Source organism: Acomys minous (genome assembly GCF_964271855.1).
Source record: "Acomys minous genome assembly, chromosome: 6".
In the NCBI taxonomy this organism is placed as follows: domain Eukaryota; kingdom Metazoa; phylum Chordata; class Mammalia; order Rodentia; family Muridae; genus Acomys; species Acomys minous.
The window spans coordinates 66,237,070-66,261,354 of NC_140487.1; the positions used below are offsets into that span (position 1 = coordinate 66,237,070).

Consider the following 24,285-nt stretch of genomic DNA (forward strand, 5'->3'; position numbering starts at 1 on the left):
GAATATATAAATTAAAATTAAAATTTATAAACCATAATCTCATTGCTAAGTTTTCTATTTGTCATGTTGATTTTTTTTTAAGCCAGGCTCTCAGTTCATTTTCCCACGTTATTTACGTGCTTCTCTATAGCATCTTTGAAGTCACTCACTGTTTTTACGTATAAATTTTCGTTTCCTTCACATTTCAGTAGTTTAATGTATTTGAATTTGAAATTTGTGGAGCAATTATCTTCAGAATGAGATGTGCTGTTTGCATGTGTCTTCTTGTGTTTTGGTGTTACAGTTTGTACATTTATTGGGATGAATGTTTCGGTTGGTTTTGGGGATGAATAGCTTCTTAAGGAGTAGCCTTCTTTGGAAGAATAAGTACCTATTCCCCTCCTGAACTCCTCCAAAAACACCAGACCAAACCAAAACCCAAACATACACACACACACACACACACACACACACACACACACACACACACACACATACACACACACAAACACACACACACACACACACACACACATACACACACACAAACACACACACACACACACACACACACACACACACACACACACACACACAAACACACACATCAAAACCGCGCTGACAACCACACTTGGTTAGTTACTCATTTTATTGCTTCCTTTAAAATACCTGACAAGGAAATTTAAGGATGAAAGGGTACATTTTTACTCAAGGTCTTAGGGCAACCCATTACAGCATGAAAGGCATGCACCAGGCCCCTGAGGCGATGCGTCACATTATGAACTGTCAGGTGGCAGACATGATGAATGCTAGTACTCAATGTGCTGCTCACTGTTTAATTCTTTCTATTCACAGAATATATACAGCAACACTGAGTGATGTCAGCCATGTTCACAGTTATGATTCCCACACCAAGTAACTTCCTCAGACCATCTTTCACAGTCACTTCAATGTTTAGTTTTATTATAATATACATAATGTCTCCTAAGTATACACAGAGGCTTCTCCCCAATGTGATTCTGTACCATGAGTTATTGGCAATAAACGTTAAATTACACATCACACCCACCAAACTGCAGAGGATATGGAAATACTTATATTGCTTAGTTATCCTCTGTATCACCAATGACCACAGAACATAAAAATACAAATATATAAACTGAATTTAGAAGTAAATAATTATTTAGAGTATGATGAAAACTATAAATAATGACCCAATAGAAGGGCACAAAGAAATTAACAAAGAAAAAGCAAGGCTTATGTTGAGTAATGACTAAAGAAAAAAAGAAGGAATGAAAGTGAAAAATTAGTTTAAGTGAAAAATAGTTAAGAGAAAAGAATACAAAAGTGGAAGTAAGCTTAAGATTCCCCTCCCTGAAAGCATTCTGCTTGACCATAAAAAACTGAATACAGAGAAATTAAAACAATTTTAAAAGAATTAAGTGGGATATTAATTATTAGTGGAGAGAAGACTGTAAAAATTAGAAGAAGGAAAGCATTAAAAGCAGCCTTATACAAAGCACACTCATTGGATCATCTCACTAGGTTTAAAAGTATTGGTGTTTACCATTGATGGTTCATCAATTGTTGTTGGAATCCTCTGCATTTACTTCCATTTGAGCAAGTACTGAATCCAGGCTAATCAAGAGAGTCTGTTATACTTCAAGATGCATTCATTTTATGAGTTCCATTTTTGTTACTAGGAACCCCTGATGGCATTTTCAAGTTTTGCTTCCTATACTCAGGGGATTCCTCATTCACTCCATGGACTCCATATTTTCTAAAACTTCTGTGACTTATATTAAAGCAGTGAGGTGCCCTGAAAATGAATTGAACGTGAGAGGCAGCAAAAGATCCCTGCAGAATGCAATAGAACGTCATTATTGCTGCTTTCAACCCTGTCCAGTACTATAAACTCTCCATGAGGGATGTAATTGCAGAAATTGAGTGCTGTGTTAGTTAGTCTTAACTGTCAATTTGACACAACCTAAAACCACCTGGGAAGAGAGGCACAATGCAGTGGTGTTGACCCATTATCACACGGAAACTTCTCCACTTTAACTACACCACAGCTGATAACTTGATGCCCCATCTTGTCTTGGAAGTGCAGTATTTTTCTCAATCCATGCTTATTTACCCAAGAAATGTTTTTTAAACTCTCTGGGGTACTGTAGGCATTGTAAGAGTTCTAGGCTCTGTTCAATGAGTAATATAGAAAACAGAAGATTTCATGCCCCTTTTCCCGCAGAAGTGATCATTTTTTTTCCTCAAACCATGTTTACTTACTGAAGAAATTTTGTAAAATGTTTGGGAAATTCCAAGTAATATAGAAAACAGTGCCAGGCTTTTTAAATTGAATGGTTCAATGCTCATGTGAAGAACAGAGATAAGAGGTAGATCTTATGTGACTGAAATTCTCTGTGTGTTTATCACTAGGGGTGTGACAAGGTGCTAAAACAGCGCTTGGTGTTTTTATGCTATGAAATTCCAATACCTTTGGAGAATGACTGAGGAGATGCTAATACAGCAAACATCTTAATTTGAGAAGGTAGGATGATCAATGCTTCCATTATCACTTTTTGAGTCTACAGTAACAATGAAGACATACACATAAATTTCTTCCTTTAAATTAATCCAAATTATTTACATTGCAACTGGTTTTGGTTGGAAATCTTGATATGAGAAGTGTACACCAATGCCTAAATTATTCATGTAAAAACTGATATATGTCATTGAAAGAAAGGACATTTTCTAAATATTACTGATAAAACACATTGTAATTCAATAATAATGATCTAGGTAAATTAGAGCTGAGTGATTCTACTTTTTTAAACTTGGTTTTAATATCTCATTATAAATGTGTATATTATATGAATGCAATAACCAAAAGAAAGAAAACATGACTAGTAAGTAGTGAAATAAATAAAGCCCCAAAAATTAAGATAGATGAAGAAATTGGGAAAATGTCAGTATAATATTGAGAAACATATTTAGATACTAAAACTTTTAGTTGTTTCATCACAGGCTGGAGTTCTTACTTGGTGCTTAAAACCATAGTTGTTAAGTTAGAGGAAGAAATTGGGCTAAAGGAAAATGCCAGCATAATATTGAGAAACATATGTAGATAATAAAACCATTAGTTGTTTTATCACAGCTGGAGAGCTTACTTGATACTTAGAATCAAAGTTATTTTATCTTTATCAGGAACAATTTGTTTTATATACATAATTTCAATTCAAACAATTTATTTTATTAATCGATAGTATATTATAATTACATAATCATACAGTTTTCTTTCTTCCATGTGCACTCTCCCATATACTCTCAAGTGCAAGCTCACTTTTTATGGTTAATATATGCATATGTGCACACATGTATCCTTTTATGAACCATGATTATTCTGGTATGTTACTTGTAGGAATTTTTTGGTACTGCCTATTTTCTATTTTTAAAAAACTTTTTATTGATTATCAATTTCACACCATGCACTCAGATCCCACTCATCTCCTCATCCATCTATATCTGACCTTTTGCCCTCCCTCCAAAAGAAAATAATTATCTCCTTGCGGAAGCTATACTGTGTCCTGAAGTGTCCCATGGTATATCCTTCTGTCCACACATCTTTTCTTCAAATGTTCATTACAATCAGTTATTGGTCTGTTTGAGGTCCTTGGCTTCTGCTATATTATCAGTACTGGATACTCATCAGGCCTACAGTTGGAATCCTGTTTTGCCCTGTCATGGATATTCTGAGGCTTTGTATCTGCAGGCACAGCCTTTTCACACAATCTAGCAGTTTATACAGGAAGTAATGGTGGTGTGGGACAAGTCAAAACCCTGGGTCTGAGCCTGTGTGGGAGTTGAGCTGGTCAGTCGGCCAGCTCTCTCACATCAACATCACCAAGAAAGCTCTTCAGGATGGCCACAGCTAGCTCTCCCAATGCTGCAGCCAGAAAGGGATAGGACCAATTCTCTCACCTTGGGGATCAATCTAGTGTGCTCCCTAGGTAAAGAGCAAGTGCAACATCTCTCCTCAGTGCTGCACTTGGTGAGGAGCAAGTCCAGTTCTTGAGCTTTCATGACCGCTGGGCCAGATCAGCAACCTGACTCAGGTGGCAAGGGACAAGAGAGGATAAGATGGTATCCTTCAACAACTCCTGCAAGCACAAAACAGATAAGGGTAAGACCGACTCTTCCATGTCAATTCCCTTGGTCATGTTAGCTGCAATGGCCACAACCAAGGCCAGCTTTGCTGTACTTCCTGAATGAGGTGTGGGACCTGCTCTCCTAACTGCTGGAACTGGTGAGGGGAGGATCCATCTCTCCTGTTCTCATGCCTTGGGGCCAGCTCTTCCACAATGCCCATGTGAGAACTGCAGCCAGGTCTGTACAGCCCTCACACAACATGGCCCAGGCAACATAACAGGCCAGAGAAGTCTAGTGGCCTTTGTCAATAACAGATTCCCATTGCTGTAGGGCCATGAACTCAGGCATGCTCCTTAGCAGCAACATAGTCCAGGACCTAACCATGGCCTTGGGTGGCATCACTACCTACTCACATTAGATGGTCCTCGAGTCTCAAGTTCTGCCTTTCTTCATTGTATACATATCCTTCTGCTCTCTCTCTTTCACCTCTCTACATCTTTCTTGCTCATCTTTGTATTGGTTGGGACATCTGGGTGGCCAGGTCCTTTCATGAGTGCTATGCCCAGTCTGTGCATTGTGGCACTGGACAGTGCTTGTCTCTGGCATGTTCTGTCCACTAGGGATTGGGTGCCACTAGGATGTCAGTCATCTCAAGCTTGTTTTGCCCACCTGTGTTGTGGGAGGCTGGGCATGAGTTGTCTTGTTCCCATGGCACTGTTCTTAGGTTCCCAGGGTTGAACAATTGATGTGTTCTTCCTGGGAATGACTGTTTCTCCCTTTAGCAGCATCACTGTGTTACCTGTACACCATTGTGTAAGGATATGTGTGACTTCATGGACTTTTTCATCTCTATGTTGGCATATCTATAATTGTTATCTTTGTTCAGTTTGTGTATACGCAGTCACATTGGAGAATTAATAGGTGTAGTTTATGATTTAACTAGGAGAAACAAACTCACAGCAAACTCAGTGATTCTCTGACTCCTACAGCCTTTCCACCTCCTCTTCCACAATGTGCCCTGAGACTTCTTAACAGGAATTTTTGTATAGATGAATCTTCTGGGGCTGAGCTCCACATTTCCACATTTTTATTCATTATGGCTTTCTTTAATGTTTTCCATTGGTTGCAAAGAGAAGTTTCCTTGATTCAGACTGAGGAAAACACATATGCAGAGGTACAAGGATGAATATCTAGGATGTAATGAGGAATTTTGCTGGTTTAGTAAAGTCGTATTTGTAGTTTTTTCTTCAAGAACCATAGCCCTGGGTATTGGGTTGGTGTGCAGTACCAGCCATACTTTCCCTGGTGTTGAGAAGGATTTATACTTCAATTAGAGAATGACAGGTTACTACCAGGTTAGGCACCATAGCTAGGAAATGGAAACAATCTGACTCATCTTTCAACTAGATGAGTTAATAATGAAAATGTGTACATATACAATATGGAATATTACTCATTCATAGAAATGAAATTATGAAAATTTTTGTCAATAACTGCAGTACAAGAAGGGATCATAGTGACTGTATTAATGCAGACCTCAATAACAAAGGACATATATACAGTACTTTTCCTTGGTGGCTCCTAACTACAAATCTGAAGATATGAGTACATATTATGGAGTAACTAAGAAAAGTTAAAGACAGTAGGAAAGTGAAAGAGGACCATTGCCAGGGTATGGTAGTGTGAGAGTAATGGAGAAGGAATAAAATGTGGCAAAGATAGTATTGAGGAAATGGCAAAAATGATATGTGAGAGAAGGGAGACAAAGATAAATACAGAAGAAGGAGGCAGAAGAGTAAAATATCAGTAAAGATTCTTGAGAATGTGATAAGGAATTATGACAATAAACTTAAAATACATGTGTTATATCTATCTATCTATCTATCTATCTATCTATCTATCTATCTATCTATCTACCTATGTGTGTGTGTCTATTTATATATATATTACACATATAAATTTCATATATTATGAAAGTTATGATAGTTTTATCTCAGCTATGAATACTCCATCCAAGACAATCTAACAAAAAGCGTAAAGCTCAAAATTTAAAAACCTTCTGAGTTGGTGCTCAAAGTTGTACAAGAGTCAGAAACACTAAGGTTATTGCTTCTTGCCCTTACTTGCCAACAAGAAGTGGAAGGTAAGTTCTTTTTTTTTTTTAATTTATTTTTTTTAAGACACCATGCATTTCAGACAGAGGTTCCAGAGGCCACTGAGCCAAGTTGACTTCAATGCCTTCTTTCTGAGGACTAACATTTATAATAACACAAGGTGTTATGTAAGTCTCAAAAAGAGAGAGACTACAAACAGAACTACTCAGGTGTGATGCCTATAAATAGCCTCACTTTTATATGAAACATAAATTTAAAGTATCTTTATTTGTGCTCATGTGCGCGTGTACACACACACACACACACAAACAGACAGACAGACAGACTATATACATATACGTATACACACACACACACACGCACACACACACACACACACACACACACACGCACACACACACACACACACACACACACACACACACACACACACACACACATATATATATATATATATATATATATATATATATATATATATAATCTCCAAGGAAAAACAGACTGTAAACTTGAGAGTAGATGGCCATGGGCAAGGCTTGCGGTAGGGTATCAGTGAGATCCTGGAGGTGGAAAGGGAGTGAGGAAGTGATGCAAGTATATTCCAGTTACAATACATTTTAAAACTGAAAAGAAGATGATCCTAGAGGCCTATGAGAGGAATCAGAGAGATGTCCATCAGTAACACACAGAAAGATGACTCAAGGAAAATCCACCCTACCACCCTCTTGACATCTTATGTTGCCTTTTCATATTTCTGTGAGAAAATAAATTTAAGTTAAAACAAACCTTTGTTAGAGTCAGACATGGTGGTTGACATCCCAGCACACTGGAGCCTGGAAAAGACACCACTTCAAGTTCAAAGGCAACTGCAGCTCAGAGGATGAAGCCTCAAAAAGACATCATCATGACCACTCCCATTTTATATGAAGGAGGGTAGCATGCACACACATGATTAAGCTCGTTCAGAGCAACATCTAGTCATAAAACAACAGAAACAAGTTTACATTGGGTGTATCTTTCTGAGTTGAGATTCTTTCACATGGTGTTTCACAGCATCTAGGGAGACAATTTGCTGTGCAGTGCCCTCCTGTTGCAGGGGAGAATGCAAAGCAGCATAGTGCGCACAGAGTACATAGGGAGGCATTTCTCTGATATATCATCTGCTTGGTGAAGGGCACTGTAACCCCATACTCATGGCATATTTCTTTCCTACCTCTAACTCTCCAATAATAATCACTCTAGAGAAGAGAGTAAACCCAGTGTGAAAATGTCTGCAAAGCTCTTAGAGTGATGCATACATGATGTCTTACCATGGATAAATGGAAGGAAATGTGGCAGACATACAGAAATAGAGAAGCTATTTACTCTGGGCACAGGAACAATCCCCAGATTTGTCTTTTCAGAGTACAAAATGTTCCCAGTATCAATCAAAGTGGATAATAATCTTAGCATTGATAATGGTGACTGAACATGGTAATACCTTTAGATTCTGCTACACCAAAACACGACACCACCAATTTAAAATGCAAGTGACTAATTCCTTAACAAAGAAAGTGTTCACATAAAAATCACATGTAAATAATAGATCCATTAATAACATGTTCAAAATAAACTTTCTGATGTATGTTTTTCTAAAACAAAATATGTAATTTATATAGGATTTAAATTATTTTCACTGTCTGGTGACATACTACTATGTGCAATGTATTTGGACATGCAGTATCCCCACCACAACTCAAGAGTAGAGAAAAACGACCTCAAATATGAGTGTATTTCCAACAGACAAAAGGAAAAAAGATCAGACAGAGACACATAAATAAGGGAAATTCACTTTATTGGCATAGTGTGTTCAAGAGAGCTTAAGGGTGCTTAGTTGGCAGCAATTGTGTCCTGGATCCAGCTCACATAGTTGCAGACCTTGGTGTATACACCAGGGTTGTCCTTCTGAGCACAGCCATAGCCCCAGGAGACAATGCCCTGGAGCTGTCCATTGCAGACCACTGGGCCACCAGAGTCACCCTGGCATGAAGGAACAGAGTGGTTAAATATGAAGCATGTTATACTAAAAGGACCACGTTTACTCTGAACTGAAGATGACGTTCTATCTAGCCTTTGCCCCATTGGTGTTCCCATCCTTTACTCTTGTTAACATGTCTAAATGACACCCAGAAGAGACTTCCTAACATTTCCGGGAAACACCTACAGGAAACTTCCTTGCCAGAGACACTAGGACATTCCATTCCCACTCCTAGGATAACAGGCATTTACATGAGGAGGGAGCCAATTACCTGGCAGGAATCTTTGCCTCCCTCTAGGAAGCCAACACAGATCATGTTCTTGGTGATCTTTCCAGGGTAGGAGGCTTCACACTCAGCCTGAGACAGCACTGGGGCATCCAGGCACTGGAGCAGGTCTGGGTTGTTCACTTTGAGGAAAGGATAAGAAGGAAATGTGATCAGATGAAGTTAGGGATCAACATTCCAGTGTAAACACTCTGTGACCCCTGGAGCATCCTTCAAGATATTAAGGACCAGCAAGAAGCTTAGATCCCAGAGTAAGCATTATTGATGTCCTTCTGGAAGTAATAAGAACAACCTCTACATATCTCCTGTTTACAGTCTGTGAAGCAGATCATTCTATGTGCAAATACTCCCTGTGACACGTGCAGAACCCTGTGGGTATTGAGTTTTTGCAATGTAGTTATATTTAAGAATCCAATGGTGAAAGTATTTAAAGTTGCTTGGCTCTGGAAATTTTTAAAAGTAGAATTGTCTTACTCACCGCCAAAGCTCAAGGTGTTGCCCCAGCCAGAGATGAGACACTGAGTGCCAGCAGCTGCACAAGAAGTGGGCAGAGCTACGGTGGCCACTCGGGCATTGAGGGCCACAGGGGAAGCAAGCTTGATCAACATGATGTCATTGTCCAGGGTCCTCGAATTAAAGTTGGGGTGTCTGATGATCTTTGCGGAACTGACAAACTGTTCATCACCCTCAAGGACTTTGATGTTGTGCTCTCCCAGTCTCACTTGGATGCGGCTGTTGGAAAGAGATGGTTAGCATCTTCCTCCCCATACCCAAATAGCCCAGAGTTATTAAGTGTTTGTTGTTCTTGTTGCTGTTTGTTTCTTTGTTTGTTTTGCTGAATATGACAGGAATAAGGAGAAATTCTCATCTGGGCTTACAGAAGTATCTGTGCAAGTACCATTTGACACTGAACTCCTTTCTGCTTCAAAGCCAGGTATTATGATTGAGATAGAGAAATGCAGTTGGAGACTGCTCATCAACAGATTGACCCCCTCCTTTGTATACAAAGTAGCTCCTTGTGTCTTCATCTTTCCTCTGTATAAACCATATAATCCTCTACTCTAAAATTTATTATGGGTCTAGTCCAGCTTGGGATAAGAATAGTTTGGTTCATGTAGCTATGGCACCTGGCAACTTGCTGTGATTCCCTTTCTGGGAATCTATCCTAAAGTCTCTAAATAATATTCTGCCTGATTCTGCTGCATGTTTAGGTCTGATACCCTCTGTGATATGACCTGACTCCAATTTCTCTTTATATAGTGAAAATAATTGAAATAGGAAATCCTAAATACTTTACAAATTGTCAACACTCACTGACAACTGAGTTTATCACCCTCTTATAGGACCCAATGTTACTATTTGTGGAAGTCTCTTTGTGACATCATGTTTGGTTCTTTCTACCCTAAATTCAACTCTGCTTGCTGTCATTATCTGCACCACTGGTGTACTTGGTGTGGTGCAAGGGTGTGAGAAGCTTCCTATTCTCTATCCTTATTCTCTCCAGACTCATGAAATTAGCTACAGTCAGTGATCTCTCTTCCCTCACTCTCTTCCCATTCACCTTACACCTTCAGTTCCTGCCTGACCTTATACTTTTCCCTTAGAAATGTCAAGTGTGTGTCCTGCACAGTCAAAGCCCATCACTTACGACTTGTAGCAGTGAGCTGCAGACACCACCCACTGGTCATTGATGAGGGAACCTCCACAGAAGTGGTAGCCGGAGTTCAGGGACACCTGGTAGGGGACAGAATTCTTCTGGCAGGTGTATCCTCCAACAATCTTGTCATCATCATCAACAGGGAAAGCAACTTCAATAAAGACAAGAAGACCATTGAGAAGACAGGGCCTCTAGGTTCTGGAGGGCGGATCCCTCAGGCCTCCTCCAACTTTTAGCTAATAGAAGTCTTTACTGAGTACCATAAGTGAAGGGAAAAAGGTAACCCTGTATCCCCAGTAAGCATACTGAACAACATTCAGAATGTGGCAGGACAATATAAAATTACTCTATAGGTGGCTTTATTGTGGTGGGTTACCAGGGATAGGGAAAGTGATGTTCTCAGCATGCAGAAATAGGGTACAAATATGATTGTCTGATACACTACCAGCTTTGATCTTAAGTTTATCATTAATTGTCACCCTGTCTGTAAGAGAGTCTAAGGTGTTTGGGATGGTTGAATCTACCTTGAAAAATTTACTGGTTTTATTGAGCTTACATACCCTGTGTGGTACATAAAGCTTTTATACTAGAGTACTTAAGCTTTTAGTGCTTAAGTCTATTTATAAAGACAAATACAAAGAAGGACTTACATAAGACAGAGGAATGTAATGTTTTTGCCCAGGATCATTACTTTTTAACTTTGATTGCATGTTTGTAAGTCTTAAAGTCACTTTGACATTGAAATATTTTTTCTTAATATGTCCTTTCTAGTACAATGCAATTGCCTCAGACACATAAAGTGAGAATTTTTAGATATTAATCTCCAGTAAAATGAGGATTTCAACGTTTAACTATCAAATACTCCTCTGTAAGGATGGTCTGTTGAGCTATCTCAAAGCTGTTAGGTCCTAGAAAAAGGCATGTGGGTTCATTTCATGGACCTCCACATAATTTTCTTTTCTAAAATCTCTGATCACACAATAAATGGCAAAAGAAGAGGTAAGAAACTGTAGGCCTGAGAAGCCTGAAATATTGGAAGCAGAACTGCTGGAGGAAGAGAGACATTATTAGAGTATAGAAAGGTAAAAAAGTAGGCATGGTGGTAGGGTTAAGGCATAGCACTCACCAGCAGCTCCCACAAGGGCCAGGAACAGGAGTGGACTCATTGTGGCAGAAGGTAGTGAGCACTGGAGGAAGCCTGCCTTTATACCCCAATGGAGGGAGGGGGAGGTGCTAAGGGGAGGGACCCCACTGCTGCTGCACAAGCACACCTGTGGGTTTCCCTTTCCCAGAGTCTTACATCACCTCCTCTCTGTGTATCTACTTTGTGGGTAAGTGAGGTTCATGTGATAAGGAAACTTTCCTTTTTGGTTTAGGCAAGGGAAGGAGTTGATTCTTGAAAAGGGGCTTTTCAAACAGTGGAAACATAGACTCTGTCTATGTAGTTGGGCCTTCTTAGACTTATAAGTAGAGGGTATGTGGTAGAGAACACTAGAGTCCTTAGATACACCCTAACTTCATGGGAAACTTATGTAATTTACTTTGTGAAAGACCTGATATTGGTAGGTAGGTGGATAGATGGATATTCTGGGACTTAGATCCCCATGAGAAAAAACATCATTTCTGGATCTAGTAATTATGAGCTGATGATTTTGATCTCTAGAATAATTAATCATATAGATAAATCATATCTAAAGGCTTTGGTAATCAAAATGAGAGTATGAAGCAACGTGGCAAATGAAGAAAGAAGTGTGATTTTTATTGTAGGCTTTCCCTTGACTCGCCTTTCCAACATGAACGTGCAAAGTCTTTGAAGTGTGAGCAATGACATTTGAGTAGGAGCTTTCTCTATATGTTCCGGGGAGAGACCAATATCATATTCTCCTTTCTGCCTCTGTCATGACCTTTAACTCTCAGTTTTCATGCATTTATGGTTCATTTTCAACATCTTCATGGATGCATTAGTAATCTGCATTAAAGATTAAAACTTCATTACCTAGTAGAAGCATAGTTGATGTAGATTGGATAGGGAAAAGGTCTTGAACAATGGTCAGTCTGCATTCTGCTCAGAGAAATGCCTTCAGTCGAGAGGTTTTACATCTAATAGAACTAATGAATAGAAATCAATATTTAAGATATAGAAATGTTCTGATATTCTCCATATTTTTCAGTAATACTTTTATATCAGACTTAGTTCAGATACACTTTCATCTAGAAGAACCATGAATAAGTTTTAACAAAGCCATTAAGGCTCAGCACTGAAATTTGTTCAGACGTAACCTGCCTAGAGGGAACGTATTGAAAAATTATATATGAGATTACATGTAATTTTTGAGACAATTTGAGGAACCCTGTTACAGTACCTGCTTAACCTTTTTAGTAAGTCTGATACCAATGTTGTTGAGAAACAAGATGATGCAAAGTTCACCATTGAATTCTCTCAATTTTGAAAATAAAACAATGTTCTACAGATGCTGATCAAAGTGAAAAAATTCTGAGTTTAGAATCTAGTGATTAGTTTTGACATGCCACACATGGAGAATGCTGAAGGAAATGGATACCAGAATGCACTGGGGAAGACAACTGCAGCCTGTTAAACATCTTCTGGACCCCTCCCTGCCATGACAGAATGGGTATTCAGTATCACCCTCCCCCGTATCTGAATCTTATTCAATGGTTCATGGAGTCACACATACATCAATTACTTTTCTATTTGTCAAATGTCTGACAGCTTTTCAGGATGTTTCACACAACAGGCATACACTACATTGCTTAGGAATGGAGGTGAAACACTACATTGGTTAGGTTATGGTGGTGAAACATAAAAAAGGAATTATCTCTAATTAACAAGAGAGATACTATGACTCAAGTGGATTTGTTTCTGGCCCAGGAACTTTCTAACATTGGCATACGGTTCCAAGGCTCCAAAAGGATACGGAAACCCTTGTGAAGTGTGAGATTTTCCACAGGTGGCATCTAAATATCTACTGCTAAGTAAGTAAAGTAAGAAGTCCCTAGGAGACATGTTAAATATGACTCTTCTTGGCAGAACTTGGACACCACACTTATATTTTACCAGGCACTGTGTGTCAGAACCTTATCTTACCATGAACTCTTCCCCACCTGAGCCATGTCTATCATAGGATCGGTCATAGCCAGCTCATTGGCTGACTATGATGGTTAGTTGCCTTATGGATTCTTAGTGAGGTTCATATTAAGAACCACAGTCTCACTCATTTTCCCATCCTCTCATAGAAACCTTTCCAACTAACACACACACACACACACACACACACACACACACACAGAGACAGATATACACACACAAATATATAAATAAAACAAATATAGAAAACATCTTACCATGGGAACTACAGTGTGTCACATTCTACTCTGTCCACACATCTTCCCTTACAAATGCTCAATGCAATGAGTCAGTTTAAGGTCTTTGGATTCCATGACATAAATATTGGCTCTTCATTGGACTTCTCCTTGTTATCCTGTTGCTGCCCTTTACATGGACATTCTGCAGCTTTGTATCAGCACGACTTGCCTTCTCATAGGCTTAGAAAGTTCCCAGATGATGGAGATTTGGTGGTTGCATCAAATCAAAGCCCTGTATCTGGGCTTTGATGGTAGTTGAGCTGTTCATCTTGCCTGTTCTCCTCAATTTGCACCACCAGGGTGATCTCTACCTATCTCTGGCTAGGCAGCTCTATGCCTCCAGAGCAGGATCAGATCTCCCACTTTCTTCACCTCAGAGCTGGCTAAACCAAACCCAGGCCTCCAGAGTCAGCTCCACTGCAAAGTCCAGTTGAGGTATGGGGCCCATCCTCCCACAAAGGAGGGTCAGGACACCTCTCCCACTCTCATGCCTTCAGGACCAGCTCTGTAGACTACCACCGTTGCAAGAAGCAGTGAGGAGGCCATAACAACCTCACAAAGGACATCAGTTCAGACTCTAGACAGGGACAGGGGCAGCTCTCCTGTGTTCATGCCCACCAGGCACACTAATCTGCACCCCTGCTACCAGTGCTAGCTCCACTGTGCTGCCCATGTAAGCAGCCAACAGATTTCCTGAGGTCTGCAGTTTTCAAAGTGCAAAGCCAACTCATCCTCTCTCAGAAACCTGGGGCCAGCTTACCTGACTGCTTCAGGTAGCAAGGGCCCAGGGGGAGGGGAGGTCATCACCCCTATGTCTAATCTTCCTGAAAGCAGAAGAGTGGTGGAGGCAGCTCTCTAGGTTTGACACCCTCAGGGCTGTGTCTTCCCCACTTCCACCCAACCCACCACTAGGGCCAGTTCCATTGTACTGCCCAGGTTATGTGGTGCAGGGTCGGCCTGCTCTCTAGACTGCTTGCAGCCTGTGAGGGCCAGGGACAGAACTCCTGCTTCAGGACCCTTTAGCCAGATCTTCCAATATGCTGCACATGGTGAGAGACTGGGAGTTAGGAGGCATCATTTCCACACCAGCACAGCCCAAAGGCAGAGAAGTGGCAGGGAAAGCAGTAACATGCATTTGCCCTCTGGGACAACTCACCTTTGCCCCTGCAACCAGGACCAGTTCCACTGTGATAGCCAGACTAAGTACAGGGCCTACTCTGCAGAGGTGGTGCCAGCTCTCCAGCTCAGCACGCACAGAGGGGCAAAGCCAGTTCTGCACAGCCCCTGGACATCCACCTGATCCTAGGTGGCTGCCTAAGAACTCTACAAGTTCCCAGGAGTGAGTAGAGGGAGTCTAAGAGGCGGAAGTCTACAGAGTCCCACGCCTATGCAAGAAGCTATTTGTGATTGATAGCTTAGAAACAAAGAATAATTTTCACCTGTGAAGTATCACTGCACACACCAACCATTCCTTAAAGACAACCATATTTGTATGTAAGTTGATTGACAGAAAATGGTCTCAAAGAGAGAGAGAGAGAGAGAGAGAGAGAGAGAGAGAGAGAGAGAGAGAGAGAGAGAAAATGGTCTCCACATTTTTTAATATACTGTTTGTTTAGGTTTTTCCTTTTCTCTTCTTTTAGTTTTCAGTTTTTTAGTATGCTTGTAGAATTTTTTTATTTTATGTTTTTAAGTAAGTGAGTTTTTGAGATTGTGTAGGGAAGTGGAGATAACATGTAAGGAGAAATCTTATGATAAATGATATTTCATAAGTAATTCTGCGAAATATTGATTATGACAAGGAGGATTAAACTAAATTATTAAATGGATTAAATACAAATCCTGGATAGACCAAGAATTTCAGCCATGAAATAGAAATCATCTTAGTACTACAAATAAATCAAATAAAATACAATGGAAAGCATTACTAATAGAGTAAGCAAACCAAAGGAAAGAATACCAGATGTTTGTGGCAATATTGAGAAATTATTGAAGTGGAGAGTAATGGAAAAAATCATTCATGACTCTATCACCCAGCACATCTGGATAGGAGGTCAAACAAATAAGTCCGCGGTCTCACCTGAGAGGTTGGCTCCGCTGCTGCTACTTTGGTTTCAGCGCACAGAGACACCAATGAAGCTTCAGTACTTCTACCTGACTTTCTTATTTAGCACTGTACTGAGTTTCTCTTCCTTTTTCCTCATAAAACTTTACAACTAATGGATCATATTGTAGGATTTCAATGATATTTTCAAGCATGTGCATTACTGTCCATTTGTCATAACTGTTCTCCCTATGACAGTCTTTGACCTTCTCACTATTGTTCCTGACACCTTCTTCCTCCCAGTTGTCTCCGTTATACTTTCATGTGTATGCTCATCTTATGAGGGAACGATGCAATATTTGTGGTTTTAAGAACTTTCGCTTCACAAGAAAATCTCAAGGTCCATCCATTTCCCCTGCAAATAGCATAATAGTATTATGCTCTTTCGCTGAATTCAACTCCATGATATTTATTCATCAGTTTTGTTTTCTTGTCCAATATACACCCTAAGTCTTTTAATTGGAGGGTCAATAATATTTATCATTGTTGTTATTGAGGGTTTGTTTTGATTCTTCTAAATTTTTTGGTTATTTTCTCCATTGCTTCTTTCTCTGTTATCTATAAATCTTCATGTCCCTCTTATTGTGTATTATTATTATTATTATTATTATTATTATTATTATTAATTACTATTATTTAGCTACTCTACTTTTTCTTAACCTTTTACATACACAATTTTACTGAAAATAGCTTTTTTCATACACCTTATTCTGATCACTACTTCCCCTCATCCACCTCTTTCCAGACTTACCTATGTACCCACTAACCCAAATCAACACCCTCTCATTAGAAATTAAGCACTCAACTAAATAATGAAAATAAATTAGTGAGGTTATGATAAAATTGAGGTTAGAGATGAGCCAAAGAAAAAGCACAAGGAGCACATACAGACTCAGAAACACACACATGAATCCCATGAGAACACCACATTGAAAACCATAGTATACAATCAAAAGACATGTAAAATTAAAAAACAATGCTCAGAGCACTATGAGCACCCTCCCCCCCAAAAAAAACCTCAAAGAATATCACTGAGTTCATTTCCTGTTGCTTAGCTACTGTTATGGGTGGTACTTGTCTGTTAGAATGGTTTATATACCCAGAGAGACTTCTGTTTGAAAAGGCCAATGTTTCTTTTGCAAGTAATTTCCAGGTGGAGATAGATTCTGGGATTAGAGATTGGAGCTCATGTCTACTTCCCCTCTCAGTACAGGAAACCTATGCGCATCAGTCCTGTTGTATCTAGAAGGCTTCATCTCTCTGGTGTCTCCCATTTCCACCGGCTCTTCAAATCCTTCTGTGTGCCCTTATGCCATGTTCCCTGAGCTATGAGTGTGAGGATTGATGGAAACATAACATTCAAGGTTTAGTGTTACAAGTTCTATCGGTCTCTGCACACTGTCCAGTGTGATCCTCTATTTTTACTCCCAGACACTGCAGGAGGAAGGTTTTCTGATGATGCCCAAGAAAACACTGATCTATCGGTATAGAAGTATATTGTTAGGAGTCATTTTATTGCTATGTTCCTTAGCAGAATGGTCTGTTTGATTTTCTCCTAGGTTCATCACCTATCAAGTCACAGAGTTTTGGCCAACCTAATAGTGTCAGGTTCTATCATATTAAATGGTTCTGAAGGAACCAGCCCCCTTAAAGACCCCCATTAAAGCCAAAGTCTGGGAAAATGTAAAAGTCAGCCTACTCAGTCTTTTTTTTAAAGACTTTTATTAAGGTCAAAACATGTATATTTTTAGGGGGTCCAGCTTGAACTAAGGACAGACAGATATCAGATCACTGTATGTGTGTGGCAGGGACAGGAAAAATCTTGAAGAGTCCAACTTGACTCAAGATCGCCATCTGTGCTCAGAGTCCAGCTGATCTCAAGGACAACCAGCTGTGTTTAAAATTTCCACTACCCCTCCCCAACTAAAAAAGTTCCTAAACGCCCCCTGTGACTCCTTCAACCAATCTTTCCCATAGGTCAGCTTGCCCCTCCACCCATTATCCAACCACCAAACGCCAAGACTTGTAACTCCCTGCTTGCAGCTTTTCTGCCCAAATGCCAACCAATCACATACTGTAAAACTCATTTCTTTGTCTAAAACCTATAAAAGGCTTGTGCCTCTGTTTCTCGGGGTCTGCAGTTTAAAAGAGCTGGACAGAGCCCATCGCGATGGCTCAATAAATTCCTATTCCTATGCATTTACATCGACAATGGACTCCGTCTCTTGGTGGGGACTCCGGGGATAGACTAGAGATCTCTCTAGAGGTCTCAGTCTTACATTGGAGGCCCCAGTGAGATCACCAAGTCCCCTCCAAGACCCGGACTCCAGTCGAGGAGTTAGGTAAGGCGGCCGCCACTCTTTTTTGTCTGTCTTCTTTATCTGTCTCTCTGTCCCTCTTAGTTTCACTTTAGAGCTGGAGCATTTGGGTTAGTCACAGTGTCAAGGTGGCTCCTTGCCTGTGCCAGGAGATGGTGTACCTCCTGACGGGGAGGCTGAAAAACGTTCCTGACCTTCAGGAAGGGAGTCTATCTCCCTCCACTTGGAGAGCGCCCTCGGCCCGCCTGATCACCGGGTCGACCGCTCATTTGGTTCTGGTTTTGGTATAGTCCGGACTATTATGACTTTTGGTGTCATTTTCTGTCTTTATTTGTATCTATTTATGTAGTAGATAAGTGGCCTCCATCCACTGGTCTAGTTTTCTTCCCCCTTGCCAGTGACAAAGGCGTTTCTGTGTCTGTCTATTTGTTTATCTCTTTGCTTGTAGACTGAGACTGACTATATTTTTGGACATGGGACAAGGCAGGGTGCTCCTGCAGCCAGCATGAGGTGAGTGTTATTTTATATTTTATATTCTGGTGAAAAAAAAAGGGCGAAATTTCATCTGTTGGCCATTAGTTTTAACTCATTAAATTTAATCTTTTATTTTTTTGTTGGGTGTAGTGACCCTGCACTCACTATGTTGAGACTTTTAGGCTTGTTGGAGTTCGGAGCACATTATTAGAAGTTTAGGCAGCTCTGGGCTTGTTGCCAGTTTGATCTAAGCAGGAGACTCCAGTCCGGCTCTAAGGACAAAGCTAGTTGATCAGTTTTTTAACCACCTTTTTTGAGAAATCTTTTAAATGCTACCCCAATGGTATATAATACTTCAAAAAATCCATGCCTACTCCAACAAAGCCATACCTAATAATACCTTTCCCTATGTGCATACAGCATCATTTTCATTCAGATCACTACAGTTTGTATTTACCTTTCCCATTTGGTAGTTTGTAGAGTACCTTATAGTACCATGGACACTAGTCAGAGCCAGGTAGCTCTAGGTAGGCATTGGATTGCCTTCTCCACGTTCAATGAGTGATATCGAGTGTTCTGTGAGTGCTGATATTGTCCTCAGAAAAAGGGCCTTTCCATCAGTTTGTAGAAAGCCTTAAAAGTAGAATTAGTTGTTTGGGTCTTTCCATGAGGCTCATTGGTCAAAAGCTCAATCAGATGCAACCTAGTCTTGACAGTGGAAGTTTTATTTGGTGGTGAGTGTTTTCTAGTTGGGGCTTTTTCTCCCCTGTTATTTGGTGATTCCATATAGATTTCCAAAAAGCTTCTACTGTATTATTATTTTATATATCCTCTCAAACAGCCCACAGTTTAGGTATCTGTCCCCATATTCCTTTCCTTAGCTACTTCCTTTCTCGTCTTCTTCATTAAATACTTTTGTTTCAGTTCCCTACCATTGTGCATTCATAATTAATTATATCTTCTATTTCACATTTATCAGGAGATTCTTCATCCCCAACTAATTGCTTGCTATACCTCTGTGTTTATATAGATTGTAGTTTTCACATTGAAGACTTAATGCTAACAACAGCATATAAGTGAATACAGTTGATAGCTGTCTTTCTGGGCTTAGAATACCCGACTCAGGATGATTTTTTTTTACTACTTGCATACACATTTGTGATTTTACACAGCTGAGTAATATCCCATTTCATAAATGCACCGAATTTTTCTATCATGAATACTTTTTATGGACATCTAAATTGCTTCCATTTTTCACAATTGTGAATAGAGAAGCAATGAAGATAGTGAAACAAGTTCCTGTGTGGTAGAATGAAACATGATCTGGGTATACTCCCGTGAGGAATCTTGAGGTAGAATGATTCCCATATTCCTGGGGAACAGGCATATTGGTTTCCACAGTGGCTGGAAAAGTTTGCACCCAGAGAGGGTACAAGATGGCGGCATGCAGTATGTACTGTGTCTGGAAGGCAAAGGAGCAGAGGCTGGGACATGGACTGAAGGGCACAAAACAGGATCACCAAGCTCCCCCCTCATTGCAGGTGCAAAACCCCTGGCTTGAAGGTACAAACTTCGAGGACCCTGCACTCCTCCAAATACAGAAGACAGCACGCACTCCTTGGGAACAGCGGGTCTGTGGCTATGGTGGTGGTGTGGCTCAGCAAAACAGGTGAGAACTAGCCCTAATTGTTATATGAACCTTACACACACCTCATACGCTTATAATTTTAGGATGTTATAATGCTTGTGAGAAATTATATAGATCATGCTTGACAGGATTCATTCCTCTCAGGATTCTGGAGGCTGACATCCTACATCCTTCATGTTCCGGTACCCAGTGCTTCAGTTGCTGTCCTCCATCAGAACAGGACAGCTGCCATGACAGATTTGAAAAAAGATTCTGTTCCCAATTGGTCCAGAATTTCAGACTGTCACACACAGGATTTTCATTAAACCTGGAAGTTCTCAGCATTTGGAAACTCAACCGCAAATGATATTCCTACCTGTCTAAGCTATTTTCTCCAATTTTATTTGGGCCCCTACAAAGATATTTTCTCCAATTTTATTTGGGCCCCTACAAAGATATTATTCATCTCAAATCAGCTGGAAGAAACCATAAGAGAACAACACTCCATTTCCCTTAAGGGAGGCTGGGTAGGTTGTTCCTTGTTTTCTTGGGTTTTAGATATTTATTTTCATTGGGAGTTGGTTATAAGTTACTATTGGTCTTATCCAGAGAGAAAACAAGATTGGACTCAGGGATGTCCCTCTTCTCCTTTATCTTTCTTTCTTAGGATTAGGGATAGGGGCTGAGAAGAAAGAAGGGGAATATCAAAATGTATAGGGATAATCGGACAAAGAGTAGATAATTGAATCAACTCCTCAACTTAAGGCCTTAACTGTGCTCACAATTTAATTCATTGGTAGAGAAATTTGATATTGATGCAAAATATGTTTAATTTTGGCAGACCTGTTTAGAATTTAAATTTAAGATTATTCTCCACACACATTACCTATATTTCTACTCTAATATAAGGTATTGTACCCATACCACTCAAGTAGAATACAAGGTTTATCTCCAATACTTTGAAAAGGCTATTGCTGGCTGTAAGTTAGACAAGTTAATTGTCAATTGAACTAATCGGGATCACTTCAATTACTAGTCTGCTCATGTCACAAGAATATACATCCTAGATGTAACAGATAGGTATGATTCTGTAGACAGATAAGGTAAAATGGTTAGATAAGGTCTTCAAAAACCTCAGAGTCCTGTAGAATATGGCATTTAAAAAGGTTTACATTGTTTTAATGATTCTTTGACAACAAGACAGGTGAACTCCTGGCAACACCCAGCCTACCTCAAAGATGATGATGAGCATCAATGAACCTCCTTATGGAGATGGCTTCAAATATGGCAAACCAGCCACTTGGCAAAATGTCCTCGTTTTGCTCACTGACAGAATTCTGCCTAAGCTTGGGAAGATTGGATACAGGCAGAATCAACGGCCAAACTCTGCCAAGACAGAGAAACTATGTCCTCAATAGCTCCTGCCTGACAAATATCTCTGTCAGATATACTGGGCCAGAAGACTTAAGATGGTGCTCCAATGTTTTAGAGAGTTATGGATGACTGTTCAGGCAGAATACTGTCCCTGGAATTTTTTTTGAAGGTGTTAATGTGCACTGCCTGTTTACTAAGGTAATTAGTTTTATTCCTTCTCAAATCTCTGATGAGGCTGAATACCAAATAGTTTAAAATTAGTTTCTCAATTAAGCTTAGTTGTATAGGAGTTAAGATGTTTTTAGGTGTAGATATATTTTTTAAGTTGATAGAGATGAAATATGATAGATATTGAGTTACATTCAGATTTTTTTTAATTTTTAAAATTAATTCATTCATATGACATCTCAATAGTTATCCCATCCCTTGTATCCACCCATTCCTCCCTCCTACTTTCCCCTTACTCCCCTCCCCTATGACTGTGACGGAGGGGGACCTCCTCCCCCTGTATATGCTCATAGGGTATCAAGTCTCTTCTTGGTAGCCTGCTATCCTTCCTCTGAGTGCCCCCAGGCCTCCTCATCAAGGGGTCATTGTCAAATATAGGGCACTAGAGTTCATGTGAAAGTCAGTCCCCACTCTCCCCATACAAAAGGCCTACAGAACACCAAACAGAATAGACCAGAAAATAAAATCTTCCTGCCACATAATAATAAAAACTCAAAATATACAGAACAAGGAAAAATATTAAAAGTGGCAAGAGAAAAAGACAGAGTAACATATGATGGCAAATCTATCAGAATTACACCCGACTTCTCAGCTAAGACCATGAAAGCCAGAAGGGCCTGGACAGAGGTCCTTCAAACCCTAAGAGACCACAGATGCCAGGCTAGACTACTACACCTCACAAAACTATCAATAACCATTGATGGAGAAAACAAAATATTCCATGACAGAAAAAAATTCAGACAGTACCTATCCACAAATCTAGCTTTACAGAAGTTACTAGAAGGAAAACTCCACCCCACAGGGATGAGTTACAACCAAAACTACACAGGAAATTAATAACTACATGATGGCAAAATCACAACCTCACAAACTCTCAACTGTAACAAACATCAAAATATAGGGACTTAACAGTCACTGGATACATTCAGAATTTTAGACTCATCGAGATAGGAAATGTTCTCTTCAAGGTTGCCAAATACAAACAACCAAAACACTTTGAATAAAATATTAATATAATTCCTGATTGTGTCATGGTTCTTCTTGCTGTATGTAGTTTATTTTACATATGTATAATAATGTAAATGTATATGTAAAAATAATTTCAAAACTTTTCACGCACCAGAAATGGATGAGTGTCCACATTACTCCACATACCATCGAGAATGAGATTTATTTGTTTTTATTAACAACGTTCATTCTGAGTTGTGGCAGATGAAATCTCAAAGTAGCTCTTATTTTCATTTCACAATGACTAATGATGTTGAACATGTGCTTAATTGCTTCTCAGCCACTTGTGGCTTTTGATTATTCTCTTTTTAGATCTATACCCAATCATAACTAGATTATGTATTTTCGTAGTTTCTAATTATCTGCTCTTTATATATTTTAGGAATTAGCCATCTATCATACTTGTAGTCTGCAAAAACATTTTCCCATTCTGAAACCTGCCATTTTATCTGAATGACAGTGTGCTTTGACATACAGAAGCTTCACTCTTTTGAGGTCTCATTTATTATAGTATTTTTGTGCCTGCATTACTGGTGTCCTCTTCAGAAGCATTCTTATGTGCCAATGAGTTCAAAGCTATTCCTCATTTTTCTTCTATCATTCTATCAAGGTATCAATTTTTGTTGAGGTTTTTGATCCACTTGGAGTTGAGTTTTGAGAAGGGTGCATCTACTTGCCTTCTTCTACATGAGGACATCCAGTTTGACGGGTATCCCTTGTTGAAGATTCTATCTTTTTTTCCCAGTACACATCTGTGAATTCTTTTTTAAATTATTTTATTTTTGCCCATATAAATTTATACTATTGCACATATGTACAATAGATTACCTATGGCCAAAAGAACTGCGAAACAATCAGGAATTATATAAATGTTACATTCTTAGTGTTTTGGCTATTTGTATATTTAACAGTTTTGAAGAAGACATCTTTCCTATCTTGGTGCATCTAAATTTCTGATTGTAAATCAATCTCCATCATATATTGTCATTATCAACTTAGAAGACCTATCTAGACCTAAAAACACCTTAACCCTGAAACAATTAAGCTTCATTGTAAAACTAAGCTTCCTGGTCTTCAACTCCCTCAGATACTTGAGAAGGAGTAAACTTGATTACCTGAGTATGCTGGAGTGCAGGTTAGTAGCTATCCAAATGAAAAGATGACAGAGACAGTTTTCTACCTGAGTAGTCACCCAAAACTCTCTATAATGTTGGAGCATCTTCTTCAGCCTTCTGGCTCAGTATAACTGACAGACATATTTGTGAGGCAGGAACTATTGAATACTTGTCAGATTTTAGCTGTTGACTCTGCCTGCATCCAAGCTTGCCCCCTTTTTAGGCAGAATTCTGCCTGTGGTGTAAATTAGGATCTTTTCCCCAGTGGCTAGGTTGCCACATATGAAGCCATGTACATAAGAAGGTCTTTGATGCTCATCATCTTCTTTGAGGTAGGCTAGGTGTTGTCGGGAGCTAACCTGTCTCATTGTTAATGAATCTTTAAAGTAATAAAAGCATTTTTAAATGCCATATTCTGCATGTCTCTGGGGTTTTTGAAGACCTTATCTTTCTATAG

General features: G+C 39.5%; 1 protein-coding gene and 1 gene segment (V, D, J or C); both read right to left on the minus strand.

The window, feature by feature from the left end:
- LOC311600761 (T-cell receptor beta-1 chain C region-like) overlaps nucleotides 1–24,285 on the minus strand; it is a 266,643-nt gene that overhangs the window by 167,787 nt on the left and 74,571 nt on the right.
- Nucleotides 8,109–11,395, minus strand: LOC311600764 (trypsin-5-like; the record flags this gene model as incomplete). The annotated part of the gene is made up of 5 exons (XM_084787804.1): nucleotides 11,326–11,395; nucleotides 10,191–10,350; nucleotides 9,021–9,274; nucleotides 8,528–8,664; nucleotides 8,109–8,258 (listed from the first exon to the last, which is right to left on the minus strand). Exons 1-5 carry the CDS (start codon nucleotides 11,363–11,365, stop codon nucleotides 8,109–8,111), a joined length of 741 nt encoding a protein of 246 aa, XP_084643930.1. The 5' UTR covers nucleotides 11,366–11,395.